The sequence below is a fragment of the Acinonyx jubatus genome, chromosome B3, assembly GCF_027475565.1.
Source record: "Acinonyx jubatus isolate Ajub_Pintada_27869175 chromosome B3, VMU_Ajub_asm_v1.0, whole genome shotgun sequence".
NCBI lineage: Eukaryota > Metazoa > Chordata > Mammalia > Carnivora > Felidae > Acinonyx > Acinonyx jubatus.
Genome location: NC_069386.1, coordinates 128,995,132 through 129,013,942, shown reverse-complemented (window position 1 = coordinate 129,013,942; position 18,811 = coordinate 128,995,132). Strand labels below are relative to the sequence as shown.

Sequence of the window (18,811 nt, the reverse complement as noted above, 5' to 3'; positions counted from 1 at the left end):
AGTCCGAGATAGCTGCTTTTGACGGAAAATTCATCCTGGCCACCGGAAGTTCTGCTGAGCCTCCCTGGACTACACGACAGTCCACCTCTCTCACCTGCCCTTTCGGTGCTGGTTCAACCCTCACCGATTATTGCCCTGGACACTCCTGACACATGGAGACTATCCAGTTAGCATCACGATTGCTTTTTAAGGTTTCTGAGCCCCTGCAGTGAGATGGCCAGTTTGGTGGGACTGCTGACAACAGGTGCTGACTTTCCCACCCCTCACTCCAACAAGGGGGGCTTGATCTCTTCATTCAGGAAGCACCTTATTGCTTCTCTGTATATGGCTCTCAGTCTTTCATGTTGCCCTCTTCCCCCCTCTTTTGTGAAAAATCAAAAGTTGGCTCTGATCAGCTGACATGTTCACTTTCCTCTTTTAGGAGCCTGCGTGCCTCAGTCCCACCTTCTGTGCTGGCAGAACAGAGATTGCATCTGACAGTGGCTGGAGGGTATCGCTGCCCTGCTTGTTCTTGGAATGGCTGAACACTCTTCTCGCTCTCTGGAATAGAACAACGGCTCTAATTTGAGTGGTTAAGCCCATTTAAAGTCAGAGATGCAAACTCTCGCCTTATAAATTTTGATGGGGCCCCCTTTTCAGGGAGCTGTGTGCACCATATGTTCCAAGGTATAATTACACAATTGTGGAGTTTGGGGTGAAAGCAATAACTATAATTTGAAGGGGAATAAGGCAGAGTTTCAGTTTTGGCAAAGGGGCTTCCCTGATTGAAGATGGCAAATGTGGCTGGGCGCGTCTAAGGGGGCTGCTTCCACCAGGAATCATGCTCAACCCCCAATTACCACGGGATGTGAGTGCAGACATTCGCTGAATCTTGATTTATTATTCTTGCTCTTCCAGGGACTGTGCTGATGCCGTGGATACACAGACACACATTGGCTCCTTTTCTGTTTCCCAGCCTCTAACACTTTGCCAGGCTGCCCCTGGCCAGTCTGGGGTTGAAGGCCAACAGGTTGCTAAAGGGTGGGAAAATTCTTACTGACTGTAGTGGGCACATTAATGGCGCTCCAAAGACATCCCTATACGAATCCCTGGAGGCTGTGAATATGTTATAGCTGGAATCGAGGTTGTTAATCATCTGAGCTTGAAATGGGGGAGATTATTCTGAATTATTTAGGTGGGCTCAATGTAACCACAAGGGTCTTTCTAAGAAGAAAAGAAAGGCAGAAGAGAGACTCCAAGTGATATGACGTGAGGAAAACTGGCCATTGCTGCCTTGGAGGGTAGAAGGGAGTCATGAGCCTAGGAATGTGGGTGGTTTCTAGAAGCTGGAATAGAGCAAAAAACTCTAGAATCTTTCCTAGAGCTTCTAGAAAGGAACACAGGCCTGCTAGCACCCTGACTTTAGCCCATTGAGACCAATTTGAGACTTCTGAATTTATAAACTGTGAAACAATAAATTTGTGTTGTTAGAAGTCACCAAGTTTGTGATGATTTTCTTTAACAGCAATAGGGAACTAATACACTGATGCACTTAACTAATTCTGTGTGAGTTGGCCTCTGCCTTCCTTGGGCTTGGCAGTCAACAGCTGATTCTTCTTATGGGGTTGCTTTCCTGTACTTTCTTCCCCCAGAGAATTCCTCCTCCTTTCCACAGACCCGCCCGCCCTACCCCTCAACTCATACCTTGACTAGCGGTTCCTTACCCGTTTTTCCCTTGACATGGTGAATGCTTATTCTAGTTGGTTATTTGGGGCTCCTTCCTCGGATCTTAGCATTTCAAATGTCGTTTCATGAGGTCTTCATTATTAGTCACCCTTTTGAGCCCTCTTGCTAGTTCTTTTTTTTTTTTTTAACGTTTATTCATTTTTGAGAGACAGAGTGTGAGCGGGGGAGGAGCAGAGAGCGAGGGAAACATAGAATTCGAAGGAGGCTCCAGGCCCTGAGCTGTCAGCACAGGGCCTGATGCGGAGCTCACGCTCATGAATTGCTAGATCATGACCTGAGCCGAAATCAGATGCTTAGCCAACTGAGCCACCCAGGCACCCCAAGCTAGTTCTTTCTCATGTGGCGGGGATATGGTGAACAGGAAACCCTCATGTCTTTTCCCTAACAACCTTTCTGGATTCCTGCCATTCGAATGCTGCCCTTCCCCTCCACCACCTGAAACGGGCAGTCTGTCCTTTGTATTTCTCCGGAGTGAATCAGACACCGTCGTCCTGTGTCCCCCATGGAGGGGCCACTTATCAAGCTCTCCAAGTGGTGCTCATGAAGTCCGTTTCCCCTGCTTGAAGTGAGGGGCGACTTACCCCTGGGACAGTAGACCAGACCACACCCGCAACTCTCGGAAAAGAGACCTTCTTTCCCTATCAGTTCTGCTTGTGATCCTTTTATATCATCGGTGTGGGGGAGGGACTAGGTGTTGCAAAGTATTCCTTTACACCTGCTTGGGAAGTCCTGCTTGGTGGTCGCAAAGTTTGCTTTGGAATGTGAGGGCGGTTGGCATGTGAATGTTCTAACATATAACACTAACACCTTCCCCCCAAAATACTGGTAATATTTATGGGCTGCTTCATATGGCCTAGGCGCTATGGTAAGAGCAGTGTTGAGAATTACCTCATTGACTCCTCAGTACCACCTTACATGCAAGTACTAATATGCTCTTGTCACAGTTAGGGAAAAGGAAGCCCGAAGAGTTTATTCATTTATTTTTTTTCAAAGCCACGCAGCCAGTAAGTGATAGAGCCAGACCAACATGCTGAGAAATCACACGCAAGCTGCTTCCTTCCTAAAGATGCCCTGTCCTTCCCCGACACGTCCCAGCCCTCTCTGTTCCTCACGACCTCATTCAAGTACCTCCTCCTTAGAAATTTCCCTGATGGCTGCAACCTTTGCTACGTTTCGTCTTCTGCCTCTCTTCCGACTTCAATCACTGAGTGTGGCATGGACAGCTTGCCAATCGCTTTATGTGTATTAGTTTGATCTCCCGAGTCAGAATGAAAATGCCCATAAAAATGCAGACACCTCCCCAAGAACAAGTGACAGCTTGCAGCTCTCATGCTGCCCAAATCCAAGCAGGGCCAAAGAGGCATTTCTTGCTGCCGGAAGCCTGGGACCCAGCGAGACGTGGCTCTGACGGGACCGCACACAACCAGTTGCATTGCCAGCGAGAGCACTTCTCTGGGCCCCTAAAACCTCTGTCTTCCGGTTAGCGTGACTTTATAATTTTCCCCAAGAAAAGCTGGTAGTTTTCTTGGAAGAGAGAAACGGTTTGCCTCAAAGAGGCACTCAACTCTCCAAATTTGCCGAGACGGAAAACTGCCTGGATATTTAAAGTCAAGTCCTCCTGCCCTCACCTTCTGCTCAGGCCAAGGGCCTCCTGTGACGGTAGTGTGAACCGAAACACCACGGGAGATGGCATCTAAGCTTCACAGCGCCTCCTAGCAGGTCTGGGAAATACAAGCCCCTCGCCTGGCACGGGGGTGTTCCCTGCAAAGTGGCCTGGTGTCTGGAGAGTTGACTCCTTGCAAGAATCCTTCAGATCTCTCCTTTTCTACAAGCTTCCTGCTTCTCTTCCCACGTTTCCCCTCCCAGCAGGGAAACAAAGCCATCAGAGGGCACCTGCTTCCCATATAAACCCCCCGCTCCCATTGCTGGAGTACTGTTCTTGTTACGACAGAGGAAATCCCTCCTCTCGCCTTCAGCCAATCCCCCTGCTCCTACTGTCTTGCCAGCTGGATTCCAGGGCCTTCTCTGGAACTTCCTGTAACCTGCTCATGGCGTTCCTCTTATCCACGCCCCCCACCCCAACGCTCGAACTAAACAGGCCTCATCACTTCTTGCTCTTCTTACAATAAAGGCAGAAGACCATCACATGGCCAATGAGGTCCTGTGTGGTTGGTTTGCCTCCCAGACTCGTTTTATGCCAAGACCCTCCTCGCTGTCTGGGCTGTTGCTGATTTGGCCTTCTCTCAGTTCCTTGGACACGCACTGGTCTTTCCCTTGACAGCGCTTCTGTCCTCTCAGCCTGGAAAGTTCTCTCCCCACTCCACTCCCTCCCGCTTAGTTAATTCTTACTTCCTTCAGATCTCAGGGCCACTGTTGCTTCCTCTGAACTTCCCTGCCTGGGTAAGGTCCTCCAACTGTCTGTTCCTATAACAGTGTGGCTGCGTAGCATTTATTTGAGTCAGAGGTTACATTTTTTTGGTGCTTCTTTTATTCATATCTCCTTTCTCCAATACACTTTGGACTTCTCCAAGGCAAAGATTGTACCTGTGCCTAGTGTTGGTACATTAACAGTGTTCTATTAATTATTCTGACATATTTATTAAGTCCCTCTTCTATGTTCTATCAATTATAACTTCCATGGGAAAAGCCATAAAAGATGGGGAAGATCCAGGTTTTTGAAATCTGTGGAAGGATCTACACTTTGGAGGGTCATCTTACAGAAAAATAATAACAGATCATAGATATAAATTGCCCGTAGCCCCTGGAGAGAGGCCCCTGCTACTTGAGGTCCCTCAAGCGTAAGCTTCATTAGCTTTATGATGAATAGGCTTCTGCACAGAGTATGGCATTTGTTCAAAAGCGACTCCTGGCCTGGGTTTGGCTGCTGAGAGAGGAGAAGCTGTGGGATGGACGTCTGCAAGGAGCAGAGCAATGTGATCCCTGGGCACCAGCTCACTGGGGATCATGGGTCAACTCCTTTTGTGACTGGTGGTATCCCAACCGGGCCCCTGGGCACACTGACCTCCCCTCTGAGTGAATGGGCAGCAGGAAGCAAGATGCCAAAGCCCTTCTCTTTTAAGAGCAGCAGCACTACTTGCTGGTGGAAGCCAGAAATTCAGAGCATGTGGTAGCCAGGGGCCCCGTTGCCAGGCTATTTCTTCTGGACTCCATGACATGGATTTTCTTAATAAACCCAAGGAATAATTCCCCGTCGAGTAAAGACACCAGTTTTGTTAACTGCATAGCGCTCTCTTAGGCAGCCCCCCTCCCCCACTCCCTGTTTCTTACACTGAATGTCCCCCCTCTCTGCTTCCGATGCCTCGGAGAATACTTCCTCGCCTTCCTCCTGATACCCCAGAGCCAGCCTTGACCCTGTCACACACCTGAAAGGGGAGTTCAGAAATAGTCAACCTGGTTCCCAAAGGAAAGGGCTTGGGACCAAATGAACTGTGTCTGCCTCCCAGTTCGTCAATTTCTCGTTACTTAACCTCTGAAATCCCGCATTCTTCATCTGCATCATGGGACCAGAGTAACTCCCTGTAGGTTTATTTTTGATTTGCCAAAAGCTATAATTTAAGTTGTAAACATTTTTTTTGTCTCTTTGGAGCAGACCACTATTTTGTCTTCCATGATTTCTCAGGAACCACAAATGAATGAAAAGTTGTATGGCTTTCTTAGACGATTGTCTCTTCCTTTCCTTTCCCCAATTTATTTGGAAATAAACAGAAAGGAGACATGGAGCACAGAGAGAAGGAGGGAGGGACACGCACACTTTCAAACAGCTAGTTCTTGCATCATACTGGAAGAACTGGGGATTCCCATGGACGATAAAATGCATCTATGCGGCTCTGCCAGTCTCTCTCCAATGAGCAGGCAAGTAGGCAGGTGTGTTTTTCATGAAGTCAGAGGTGGAAACAACATAGGAGCTGCTCCAAGCAGCAGTGGGTGGCTCAGTGTTCAAAATTCTCTTATATGGATCTAATCTGAAAATGAACGAATATCCAGCACTGGAGGTCATGGGTGCCGGGGCCACGCCCTTGTCCAGGTGATGGGCTTTTTGCTCTGTAGTGTTCACAGGCTCTTTCCTGCCCACTCTTTTGTACCTTTGGGGTCACCGACAGGACAGACGTTAATTGCTTTTTAATTATAATTACAGATAAGGTTTCCTTTGGATATTGTAGTGAGTTGAATGGTGACCTCCCCACCACCATCTCCCCTAAAAGGTACGTCGGTAGTTTAATCCCCGGAACTTGTGAATGTGAACTTATTTGGACAGAGGGTCTTTGCAGACGCAATTAAATTAAGGACCTCAAGAGGAGATCATTTTGGATTATATGGGTGGGCCCCAAATCCAATCACAAGTGTTTTTAAGAGATGCCCAGGGAGGATGTCAGGTGAAGAGGGAGGTGGATGTTGGTGGGGATGTAGCTACAGGCAAGGAAAGACTGGACTCACAGAAGCTGGGGAGGCAGGAAGGATTCTCCCCTAGCCCCAGAGCCTTCAGAGGGAGCAGGGCCCTGCCTGCACTTTGATTTCAGACTTCTGGCCTCCAGAACTTTGAGAGAATGAATTTCTGTTGTTTTAAGCTATCAAGTCCGTAGTAATTTGGTATCGTAGCCATAGGAGACTAATAAAGGTACATCTCAAGCTCCAACTTACACTTTATATTTCCAGATTTTTCAGCCTTGTTTTTACCAGCTTATGGTAAATGTGCGTGTGTTAACAAATACAAATAATACCAAAAATATCTGTTTTTATCATTTCATTTGTATCAATCTCTGTTCACAAAGATTATTTTCTCAATACTGCCTGAACCCAAGGGAGAGCCATTACAAAGAGTGCCCTGAAGCAAGCAGATATCCCAGGAATTGAGGGTTGTGTTGCCCAAATTTCTATATACCATTCTATACACGCGGAAACATGCTGATACATGTTAGTAATTCCTATTTGGTAACTATCTCATAAATAGAATTCTTTTCTGTGTAATATATCCAGCAATTACTTACGCAAGTAGGAGTCTATGCTTTATCTGGCGCATATTTGAAAGGTTTTGGCTTAGCTGGACCAGAGAATATAGCTTTTATGATGTTGAGATCAGAAAACATAAGCTGCTTTTTCAAGGGGATGTGTCTATCAAAGTCAGGGCATGACACTGCACATAAGACCCTTCCTTTGCCTGTCAAAAGCAGCAGAGAAAGAATGGTGATAAATCATTGTAATAACAGTGGCAGTGGACTGTCAGCTCGGGGAGGGAATCCAGATGAATATCCCTTTCCAAGCCATCAGTTTTAAGCAAATGAGAGGCCTAAAGCACAGAGTAAAAATAACTGTTGTAAACCGAGAGAATGACTCCAGATACAGAAGATATTAACTGACGGGATTTCCTTTTTTGTACTTTCTCTTCAAGGATGTCCGGACACTGTACAACCTCTTTAAATCAAGGGTTTTAACATTTGCAATTTCTTTTTAGCTCCGACCAGGGCCATGCTTGAAGTTTCTTATTTACCTTTGTCTCCCCGGTGCGTGGCACATGGTAATAACAATGGTGATGACAGTGATCGCAAACACTTGTTGAGTGTTTATTTTTTGTCTGGCCCTATTCTAGGTGCATTGCATATAATTTGTCTTTGCAACAACCCCAGGAGGCAGGTGCTACCACTCTGTCCATTTGCACATGAGAAAACTGGGGTGCAGAGAGGTCAAGGAGCTTGCCCAAGCCTCACAGTTGGTTATGAGCAGAGGTGCATGTGACCCCGGGTGGTCATATTCCAGAGCCCCTGACCTTTGCAGCTCCAGAACGATCAGCAAAAGCTTCGTGAATAACAACAATAAATTCACTCTTAACTTAGCACTCACTGTGTCTGCCACTGTTCTAAGTCTTTTGCAAAGACTTAGTCTTTTGCAAATTAACTCCTTTGCTATCGATATGTACTTATTCATAAATAATTTTTCCAGCTTTATTGCCCCTTACTTGACATATGACTTTGTGTAAGTTCAAGATGTACAATGTGATGATTTGATACAAGTTACATTGCAAAATGATTACTGCAATAAGATGAGTTAACACATCTATCACTTGACGTAAGTACAATTTGTGTGTGTGTGTGTGTGTGTGTGTGTGTACATATGGGTGGTGAGAACATTTGAGATCTACTTTCTTAGCAACTTTTAGGCATATAATACAGCATCTTATTTTACTTATTTATTTATTTATTTTTAAATATATGAAATTTATTGTCAAATTGTTCTCAGTTTTTAAGAGTCTCTTATGCTTTGGCTCTCTCCCACTCTTACCTCTCTCTTTTTTTTCCTTCCCCTCCCCCATGGGTTCCTGTTAAGTTTCTCAGGATCCACATAAGAGTGAAAACATACGGTATCTGTCTTTCTCTGTATGGCTTATTTCACTTAGCATCACACTCTCCAGTTCCATCCATGTTGCTACAAAGGGCCATATTTCATGCTTTCTCATTGTCACGTAGTACTCCATTGTGTATATAAACCACAATTTCTTTATCCATTCATCAGTTGTTGGACATTTAGGCTCTTTCCATAATTTGGCTATTGTTGAGAGTGCTGCTATAAACATTGGGGTACAAGTGCCCCTATGCATCAGTACTCCTGTATCCCGTGGGTAAATTCCTAGCAGTGCTACTGCTGGGTCATAGGGTAGATCTATTTTTAATTTTTTGAGGAACCTCCACACTGTTTTCTAGAGTGGCTGCACCAGTTTGCATTCCCACCAATGGTGCAAGAAGGTTCCTGTTTCTCCACATCCTCTCCAGCATCTATAGTCTCCGGATTTGTTCATTTTGGCCAATCTGACTGGTGTGAGGTGATATCTGAGTGTGGTTTTGATTTGTATAATACACTATTTTAAATACAATCATCATGCTGTATATTAAATCCTCAGAATTTATTCCTCTTATAACTGAAAGTTTTATCCTTTGGCCAATATCTCCCCATTTCCCTCACCCCTGACCCCTGGCAACCACCAATCTTCTTTTTGTTTTGAAGAGTTTGGCTTCTTTAGATTGCACATGTAAGTGAGGACATCCAGTATTTGTCTTTCTCTGACTTATTGTACTTAGCATAATTCCTCGGGGTCCATCTATGTTGTTGCAAATGGCAGGATTTCCTTCTGTCTTATGGCTAATATTCCATTGTGTGTGTGTGTGTGTGTGTGTGTGTGTGTGTGTATACACATATATACAAATACATATATATATATAGTATGTATAATAGTGATTTCATTTCCTTCCACCCAGAAGTGGAGTTGCTGGGTCGTATGGCATTTCTATTTTTAATTTTTTGAGGCACCTCCATACTGTTTTCTGTAGTGGCTGTACTAGTTTACATTCCCACCGGTAGTGCACGAGGGCTCCCTTTTTGCCGTATCCAGGCCAGTGCTTGTTATTTCTTGTCTTTTTGAAGATAGCCACTCTAACAGGTGTGAGGTCAGAGCTCTTTGTGGTTTTGATTTGTGATAAGTAATCGAATCATCACTGATGTTTACTGAGTGAACATATAGGTACTTTTAAAAAAAATTTCTAATTTACTGGAGACAAGAAAACTGAGGCACTGAGCAGTTTAGGAAATTCTCCAAAGGTCATAGCTATTAAGGGGAAGGAGATCTGACTTACAATTGCTGGGTGATCTGGGGAGTCCCTGGGCTCTGGGACCCTGACCCAGACAGATCTGAAGGAGTCACGGAAGGTTCTTGGTCTTGTCATAAGAATGAATTCAAGGTCAGATACGAGGCACAGTGGGCAAGCAATACAATCGGGAAAGCTTATTAAAGGGAAACGTATACTTGAGAGATGGGGGAGGCAAGGGAGGGAGAGAGTGAGAGTCAGAGAGGGTGGGGGGAGAGAATGAGATACATCCTGGGGGGGGGGTGGATTTCTATCTCTCATCAGCTGTTGTTACCTAGGGGCAAAATATTCATTACCTGGAGCAGGAAGCAGGCTTTCTGCTTTTTCTTCCTAATTTGGTCACCGCTTTCCTGTCGTGGCATCTGCCATCTTGGGCCTGTCTGGTTTGGTCAGGCTTCTTGTAGAGAGCTGCCAGCACAGGTCTCTGACCTTCCAGTTAGCCAGCCATGACTTCCTCATTGTTGAGCTCCAGATATCCTGCTGGAACCTAACTAAGTGCCGACTCTAACACTACTTACTGTCTGTGCTCCTAACCACTGAGCAACACCAAATCCTACATGAACAAATCATGAAATTCATCTTCATGGGTATGGGGTGGGGGTGGGGGAAGGCATTTGTTGAAAAGAATCATTGCCGCATCTTTAAGGCAGTTTACAAGTAACCATTTGCTATAGTCAACTAATAAGCAACCAACTCAAGAACTTTTTTTATTCATTGATTGAAGCAGCTTTTTCACAACCTAAAAGTGACTGCATAGCAGTGCCTTGCTACTCAAAGTGTCGCTCTCAGACCAGGAGCATTAGCATCACCTAGAAACTCATTTTAAAAATTCACATTGGTTAACATACAGCGTAGTCTTGGCTCTAGAAGTAAAACCCAGTGATTCATCCCTTACATATGACACTCTGTGATCATCCCAACAAGTGCCCTCCTAATGCCCATCACCCATTTAGCCCACCCCCCACCCACCTCCCTCCAGCATCCCTCAGTTTTTTCTCTGTATTTAAGAGTCTCTTAAATATATATATATATATATATATATATATATATACACACACCACATCTTCTTTATCCATTCATCAGTTGATGGACGTTTGGGCTCTTTCCATAGTTTGGTTATTGTTCATAGTACTATAAACTCCAGTGCTATAAACATTGGGATACATGTGCTCTGTTGAATCAGCATTTTTGTATCATTTGGATAAATTCTTAGTATAGCGCAATTGCTGTAGGGTAATTCTATTTTTAATTTCTTGAGGAACTTCCATACTGTTTTCCAGAGTGGCTGCACCAGTTTGCATTCCCACCAACCTGGGAACTTTTTTGAAAAGCAGACCCTCAGGCCCATCCAAGACTCATTGACCCAGAATTTGCATTTTAATAAGACCCCCAGTAGAGTCAGTGCAAATTGAAATCGGAGAAGGGCCCTTCTGGACCAAGGTTCTCAACTTTGGCTGCAAATCAGAATCACCTGGGGGACTGAGTGTGATTTAATTGGCTTGGGGGGTGTGGCCTCAGCAAGGGGATTTTTAAAAGCCCCAGGTGATGCTAATGTGCAGTCAAGGTTAAGAACTTGGGGACTAGTGCAATGGTTCTTAATACTGGCTGCACATTAGGTTCATCTGAAATTTTAAAAATAAATCTCTGGGGTTGACGTTTTTAAAAAGCCCCTAGTGATTCCAATGGGCAGCCAAGGTTTAGAACAAGTATAGGAGACCAAACTTGAGTTTTTTGGCCTTGCAATTATTCATTTAACAGTTATTTATTGCACTTTTTAATAATACAGGCAGGAGGTGGGTACGAGGGCTATGCAACAGTAACTAGACACAGTCCCTGAGCTCAGGGAGTGAGGTGGGCAAGTTACTTCTCTCTGAGTCTCAGTTCTCTCATCTGAGGGAGTGGTATAGTGATCAGGGGACTGTCTCTATCACTTTCTCATCTTTGGCATAAATTCCTGTCCACACACCTAGCTGACTTCAGGCTTCTAGAGAGGCCAGCGCTGATTGGATGAGGGTGAATACCTGATCGAGAAGTGGCCAATCCACGAGCTGACCAAAAGCCTAGCACTTGTGCTGTTAGCAAAGTAATGGTTTGTTTGCTGTGTTCTTGGACCAGAAAATACTGTTTCCTAGAACTAGAATTAGGACTGAGAAAATAAACAAAGTTTGTGAGAATTTGTTTGCTCCCCAGGGAGCTGACGTTTCTGAAAGAGCCTTTCCCAGGATGCCTTGCAGGAAGGTGTAGCACCTGTGAGTAGCCAGCCTGGAGCTACCTGGAGGACCGGATTTGGGAGTGAATGAGTAAGGATGCACTGTGCCTTGCTGGTCTGTTTCTTGGGGTTTTCATAGACTCCCAGTAGCTATGTATTGGAAAGATGATTGGCCTTCACTCTAAAACAACATGCTGGTAAACATATATTGTCTACTCAGGGTCTCACATGGTATTGGGGATGTTTAATTCCCTTTGGCTTTGCCCAGAAAATGGGATTTTCCACTCATTCCGAGGAAACTGGTGCCAAGGAGGCATCTGCTCAAGTTCACCTGGTAAATCCAAGTCTGCCTGATATCACAGCTGTGCTGTTTCCATGATTTTTGATTTGTCCTTCGTTCTCATGCTTTCTACAGATGTTGCTCAGGAGGAGTTCCTCAGGACTTCTTTTTCTTGATAAGGTAAGTTTTTGGAAAAGTAAGAATGTGTGCATCATCGTTATGACTTAAGAGATTCCTCTGGGGTATGTTTACCTATTACTCTGCAAATTTTTCTAGAAAAATGAATTACCTTAAAGTTACATGAAATTAGGATCAGTTTTTGCCCATGTAAAATTTTTTCTTAGTCTTCTCATTTTTTCCCCTCATAATGATATCATATGTAGGGATCGGAGCCTGCCTGTGTGATTTGAGGAATAGTAGAGGTTGATCACTTAATGGATTGCCATAATTCCTGGACAGTTTAATCAAGGCATTCTATATCTCTGTTAATGCTGATGTATTGCATTGAAGGTGCATCTGTGTCATAGTTAAATTAATTTATTGGGCAGGGTTACCAGCTAATCATTGAGAGAATGGATTACTAGACAGATGAGTTTCAATTAAATAGAGATATGCTATCCAAAATGGTAGCCATGGCCACATATGACAGTCAAGCACTTGAAATATGGATAATTTGAATTGAGATGTGCTATAGTTGTAAATCACACATTGGATCTTTATAACAACAACAACACACAAGAATGTGAAATATTTCATTAAATGTTTTTGTATTGATTGCATGTTGAAGTGACAAAGTTTTGGATATGCTAAGTTGAATAGAGATATTATTAAAAACTGATTTTACCTGTTTCTTGTTACTTCAACGTGGCTATTATAAAATTTCAAATTATGTGTGGTTCACATTTGGGCTTGCGTTATGTTTCTATTGGGCTATGCTATACTAAATATGGAGAGTGGCCAGCCCTTGAAGAACTGATGTTTATGAAGGGGAGCATGGTATAACCCAGTAAGGGAGTAGGGAAGCAAAAAAAAAAAAAAACTGTAACAAAGAAGTGTTAGAAATTTGTCCTTTTTCACATTTTGCTACGAGTACAACTTAGTCCAAGAGACAAAAGGTAACTTACCTCACCCAAGCTACCACTGTTGCAAATGCAACGTGGTAGTGGGATATATGCCTATGTATTTTCCCTCTATATCTGCAGTAATGGTAACTCAGCCACCAGCAGAATCTAGCTGACACCCAGTTGATGGTTGACCAGAAATCCCATACCTTTCTGCCGGCCGCCATGGTACCCTGGAGCTGAAAATGGGTGTTGAGAACACAGTCTCTCAGGAGGCTCTGAGAAGGGCTTGAGTGAAATGGGTTTGCTGTGATGTGACAGATGGGCTCTGAGCGGCTGAGTCAAGACTGGGAAGCTCAGGCCTACCTGATACTGGTACATCTGGATCTGCCCTTGAGGTCAGGCTTAGTGATGGCCTGGTCGTGATAGGCCTGCTTGGAATGGGTTTAAATATTGGCTCTGGGGTGCCTGGGTGGCTCAGCTGGTTAAGCGTCTGACTCTTGGTCTTGGCTCAGGTGGTGATCTCATGGTTTGTGGGATCAAGCTCCGCCTTGGACTCTGTGCTGACAGCATGGAGCCTGCTTGGGATTCTCTGTTTCCCTTTCTCTCTTCCCCTCCCCCACTTGTGTTCTCCCTCTCTCTCTTTCTCTCAAAATGAATAAATAAACATTAAAAAAATAAATATTGGTTCCAATTTTTTTGCATGTTCCCTGTAGTCTTCAGAACTGCCTCTTAGGGTTGATCTGGATGGAGTCAGAAAACCCCACAGTGAATCTATATATACCCTAGTCTCTGCAGTTCGCGATATGCTTGGCTGATTTTCAACAGGGTGACAGAAGCCTCATTATGCTCGGTTCTATCAGCAAGGTGCCATGTACTCTCACAAGTATGAAGTTAGATTATTAACATACAGATATTCTCTCCAAGGAGATAAAATGTACTGAAATTTGCTCCTGTAGTATAAAGATGAGCCAACTGTTGTTTGTACCAACCTATGACAAATTTTTAAAAAATTTTAGATGGGCTTCTCAGTCTCCAACTTTTTTGTTTCAGTTGGGTATAGCAAGGACCATCTTACCAGCACAGTATAAATTTACTTGCTACTAGTTTCAGTTATCTATTGCTGTGTAACAAAGTACCCCCCAAAGCATAGTGGCTTAAAACAACAGCCATTTCATTTCTTAGGATTCTGTGCACCAGGAATTTCGTGAGGTCATCGCAAGAACAGCTTGTCTCCATTCCTTGGTCAGTTGAGATGGGTCAAAAGGGGCTGGCCAGGATGTCTTGACTACAGCCATATGACTGGAGCCACAGTTCTTGCTTTCAGCTGGATTTAATGGTTTTCTTCAACACGGTCTCTCCACGTGACTAGCTCCGACTTCCTTACAGTATGGTGGTCTCAAAGCAGTTGAACTTATTACATAAGTGGCTGGCTTAACCCAAGCAAAAACGGAAGTTATCAGGCCTCTTGATGTTTATTCCCCTATAAAGAAAGAAATGATCCTTGACATTCGGGAGCTGACCAGGCACTATCAGCTAAACCTAGGTGTTGCTAGGAGCTGTCCTGCACCACCTGGTGGACTGTGCTTTTTTTTTTTTTTTTCCCCATTAAATATAAACATTTTCACTGAAGACTGAGATCAATCAGAGTCATTCTGTACCCAAGATGGAGCAAGACAAAGAAAAAAGTCCGCTCCGTAGTCATGTCCAAAGGCAGACAAAAACAAGAACACTGTGGCTTATATGAGCAACTGCTGCTTCTTTACTAATTATAACATAAACTTTATTCCATTCTTTCTGCCTTCTAGATAAAAATGATGAAGATACCCAGTCATATAATTACCCCTGCTTCCTGACAGCATCTATTCCAGGGCGAAGCCCCACTTCCTGGAACTCTGTTTAAAATCACCTACCACAGACCCAGTCTCTACACCCTCTTGTTGAGACGCTCCATGGCTCCCCCTGGCGTGCATTCTCTCTCATTGCAGCCAGTCAAAAAACCCAATTTCATTGGACGGCAGGTTTTACTCCTCCTGGTAGTCTTTGGCTAGTGCTCCCATCGGGTACAATGTCCCTTCCATTGCATTATATTGGTTAAGGCAAGTCACAAAGCCGCCTCAATTCAAGGAGAGGGGAAACAGACTCCTCCTTCTTGTGGGTGGAGCAACGGGGGATACAAGGGACTGTGTGGCCATCTTTGGCAACAGAACTGAGCACGTTCATTCATACTTTACAGAGAGCAGCTGAATCTTGAAAAATGTATGTGGGACACTGGCATTGCCACCTGCTTGAGCCATATTCGGTGACAAGGACTTGTTCAGCTAATAGAAGGATTCAGCCTCTCTTTACACTTTCAAAATATGACCTTCCTTCAGTGTTTTTGTTTTTGAAATAAGGGACGCTGCCTCCCATCTTTTCCTTCATCCAACATGCTCTGCCCCCCACTGACCTTCGACAGCAACTTCTTGTTCTGGGGCAACTGTTGCCCTGCTGGTCACCTTCTGGAACCCTGGGACAAACGCCTTCGCTGGTTGTGTTGCTGTTATCCCCACTGTGCCTTGGAGAATTGGTGGGACCAAGGCTGTTTTCCTTCCACAGCTCCGTCTGTCCCTCCCAGGCACCACCAGCTACAAGGTTGGTGTATGAAAGAGACTTCAGCAATGGTGACGTGTAGCACAGAGGGAAGGCTGTCAGCAGTGTGTGGCAGCTCGGCATCCATGTGGCCCTGGGGAGGGTCATCATCGTTCACCTCTCTCTCCTGCCCTGCTCCCCCAGTGGGAGAATGGACGCTTTCCGATAATTTCCCTTGTCGCCCCCTTTAGTCTACGTACATACAGCAATCATACGTCATGAATCACCCCAGGGTGAACTATGATAATCTGCTTGTGTAAGACTGTGGGTGTTTTTCTTTTCTTTTTGCTCATCTGTATTTTTCTACAATACAATATTGTTTTTGTAATATGACAAAAAAACCCCAAACAATACCAAGTCTCTTTTTAATTACAAACAAAAGAAGGGGATCTAAACAGAGAACCCTAATGATTCAGGTGTTTGGAACGACTTTCCCCAGGAGTCTGAAATTTCTCATTACTTTGTGTTTAACCTTGCCAGCGAGTGTTTAGAATGTAGTATGGAAGGAGACAGTGCATTTTTTAATGTAAATGCTTAATGACTTTTTCAATACTTTTCGGACATGTGGTCAGAGAGCAAGTCCTAATAAAGACATGAGGTGTTGCCCGACTTAGTAATCAATGTAGTTAGTGAGCAACTTGAGGAAGAAAAGAGGTGACTGTGTTGGCTGCCAGCAATGGCAGAGATAATACTCTGGAGACTCAGAAAACGGCATCGTAGGAGTTGTCTGTGGAGGCAAGATAAAAATGAGGTCATCTTATAATAAGATCCTGCAGAGACTTCACCGTGGACAGAGTTCTATAAAGCCCCAACTCAAAACAAATTCTCCTGGAGACGAGAGATGTCCTGCTTCTACTGCTGAATGCCTTTTCCTGGCACATGGTCATTGAACTTCAGGGTGATGAAATGAGAACACAAGAGCGATTAGTACACATTCTGTCAGCACAATAAAAAGGGGCATCATGACGGTTTCCTCTCAAGTACCTTGCTTTTTACTCACTTTGTCACTCATTTGCTTTTTCACTTGCAGGTAATGAGGTGGAATGAAGGGGGTAAAGGCTAAGGATGGAGGTTTCCTAGTTTAGGAACTCACATAGGCACCTACCGCGTGCCTCGTTCTGGGCTATATGCTTTCCCATCGCTGGGAAAGACTTACGACAGCAATAATAACAACAACCATTTTTGATGCCTGTTGCGTGCCAATGTTGTGCTGTGTCCATTAGGATATTCAGGCCTTAAAACAACTCTGGGAGGTTCAGGCCAGTCCTATTACCTCTTCTTTTCTAGATACAGTGACTGACACTCAGGAAGTAATTTACCCAAGGCCGCATAGCTAATATGAACCCATTCTAGGACATTAAACACAGCATTAGGGTCTCTTTACCCTCAGTCTTGGGGTATTTCCATTAACTTCATTATGGTATCTCCTTGATTTTGATTATTAAACGTGCTTTGTTGCTGTTGTTTTTGTTTTGCTCTGAGCAAGTGATATTTGCTGTTTTCATTTTGATTTTCTACTTGGGAGCCAATCTTTTCCTGGTGCGAATGTGGTAAACAGATTACAATGATTACAACAAAATCCTCCTATAATGCTCTTAAGTTTTCCCTCATCCTACACTGATCTATTAAATATCTAGCCTCATGCAAACCTAGGCAGTGATTCTCTCTCATAGTGTTTTACTACTTATTGAATTTTCTCTTCTTGATCCTTGGGGCCCATGTTGTAAAGGAGCATCCACAGCAATCCGTTAGTGGGAACAAAACCCCTGAAGGTATGAAGGGCCATGCCATTTGGTTTGGTCTGACATTTTTTTTTTTTCCCCTGGAATTCTCTTCCATGAATGATGCAGTTTGAAACAAATTCCCTCATAGTGAGATATCTAGGGAAGCTCAGAGGAGAGCAAAAAAATGATGAAATGTTTTCAAAATAAGACCCTGGAGGAAGAGGTAAGAAACCAAACATGTTCAGCCTTGTGTCAAGAAGACGTAGGGGAGAAATAACTATAAACATGCATGCTGATGTAGCGGACAAAGTAAAAGGCAATTTGCCTCGTTACAAAGGAGGGCAAAAGAACTAGGAAGGGGGCTAAGTTATGGTAAGGAAATTTTAGTTTGAAATATGATATTCATGCATACTGAGGTAGCTTACTGAAGATTCTATTTCTACCCATTATCACTACTGGCGGTTTCCAATGTATTTACCCCATATACGCACACTTTTGTATCAGGTTGACTGTGGCAGCACATAATGACTGGCGGTGGGATGCAGGGAAGGGGATTCTTGTGTAAATGGACAACTATGGTCTTGTCTTGTACCCAGCTTGAACAACTGAGCAAGGGTCAGTGTTTGACTGGTTTGTAACTCCTATTTTATGGCTATAGGGCCATTTTCATCTATTTGGAAATTTATTGTGCTTCTGGCATCATCATCATCATCATGATCATAATCATAAACATTTACTGAATGCTTCTGAAAGTCAGGCGTTGTGCCAATGAGTGCCTCCCATGCATTTATTCATTTGCTTCTCACGATATGCCTGTGAGGTAGGAGTTATTGTTACTCAACACACCCCTGGCACTGGTTTCCTCACCTGAGAAGTGTGTTTCATAGTCATGGTGCAGCTGAGGGCATGAGGAGTACAGTAAAGCCTTGGATTGTGAGTAACTTGCTCCGCGAGCGTGCCAAAGACGAGCAAACCTTTCTAACACATTTTCACTTGATAAATGAGTGATGTCTTGCAGTACGAGTAGTACGTGACGCAGGACGTCCCGTGATCACCACTGAGCCAATGGTTCTTGAAATTCTCTTTGATACACGAGTGCTTTGGATGACAAACATGTTTCTGGAATGAATTATGCTTGCAAACCAAGATTTTACTGCATTTAGCAAATAAAAGCCAGGTGTGCTACGTATCTTACAATGCGTGGGGCGGTCTCTTGAAGTTGGCCAGCTCAGAATGCCGACAGAATAGCTCTACAGACCATGTGAGCTCTAAAGAAGTCCCCAAGTTTCTGAGAAGCCTCTCAGCGCAGCTTTAAGGGGGCGTGGGCTCTTTCCTTATGATGGGGCATTCGGACTCTTATACCAATGGCAATAACTAAAGTGTACAAGCAGTAGAGGGTGATTATTGAGGCTTAAGGGGTCTGGGTTTTATCTATGGTGTCCAGTGATTCTTGGTCCCGACAGACCTCAAGAATCTTCTGGAAAGCTTTGAAATATACAGATTCCCTGGGCACCAGCCCTGGAGATTCT

General features: G+C 44.2%; 1 protein-coding gene and 1 long non-coding RNA gene across 2 annotated transcripts in view; both read left to right on the top strand.

Annotated features, from left to right (window-relative positions):
* Positions 1-871, top strand: part of GALC (galactosylceramidase) — a 149,791-nt gene extending 148,920 nt beyond the window's left edge. The window contains exon 17 of the mRNA XM_027066349.2: positions 422-871. Coding sequence (XP_026922150.2) covers positions 422-568 — 147 coding nt within the window. The 3' untranslated portion in view covers positions 569-871. The remainder of the gene's footprint in view (positions 1-421) is intronic.
* Positions 872-11,284: 10,413 nt separating this feature from the next.
* On the top strand, positions 11,285-13,700 carry LOC113601411 (uncharacterized). Its single transcript, XR_003422668.2, has 3 exons — positions 11,285-11,677; positions 12,002-12,046; positions 13,069-13,700. It is a non-coding gene; the product is annotated as an uncharacterized LOC113601411 (long non-coding RNA).
* Positions 13,701-18,811: the final 5,111 nt, after the last annotated feature.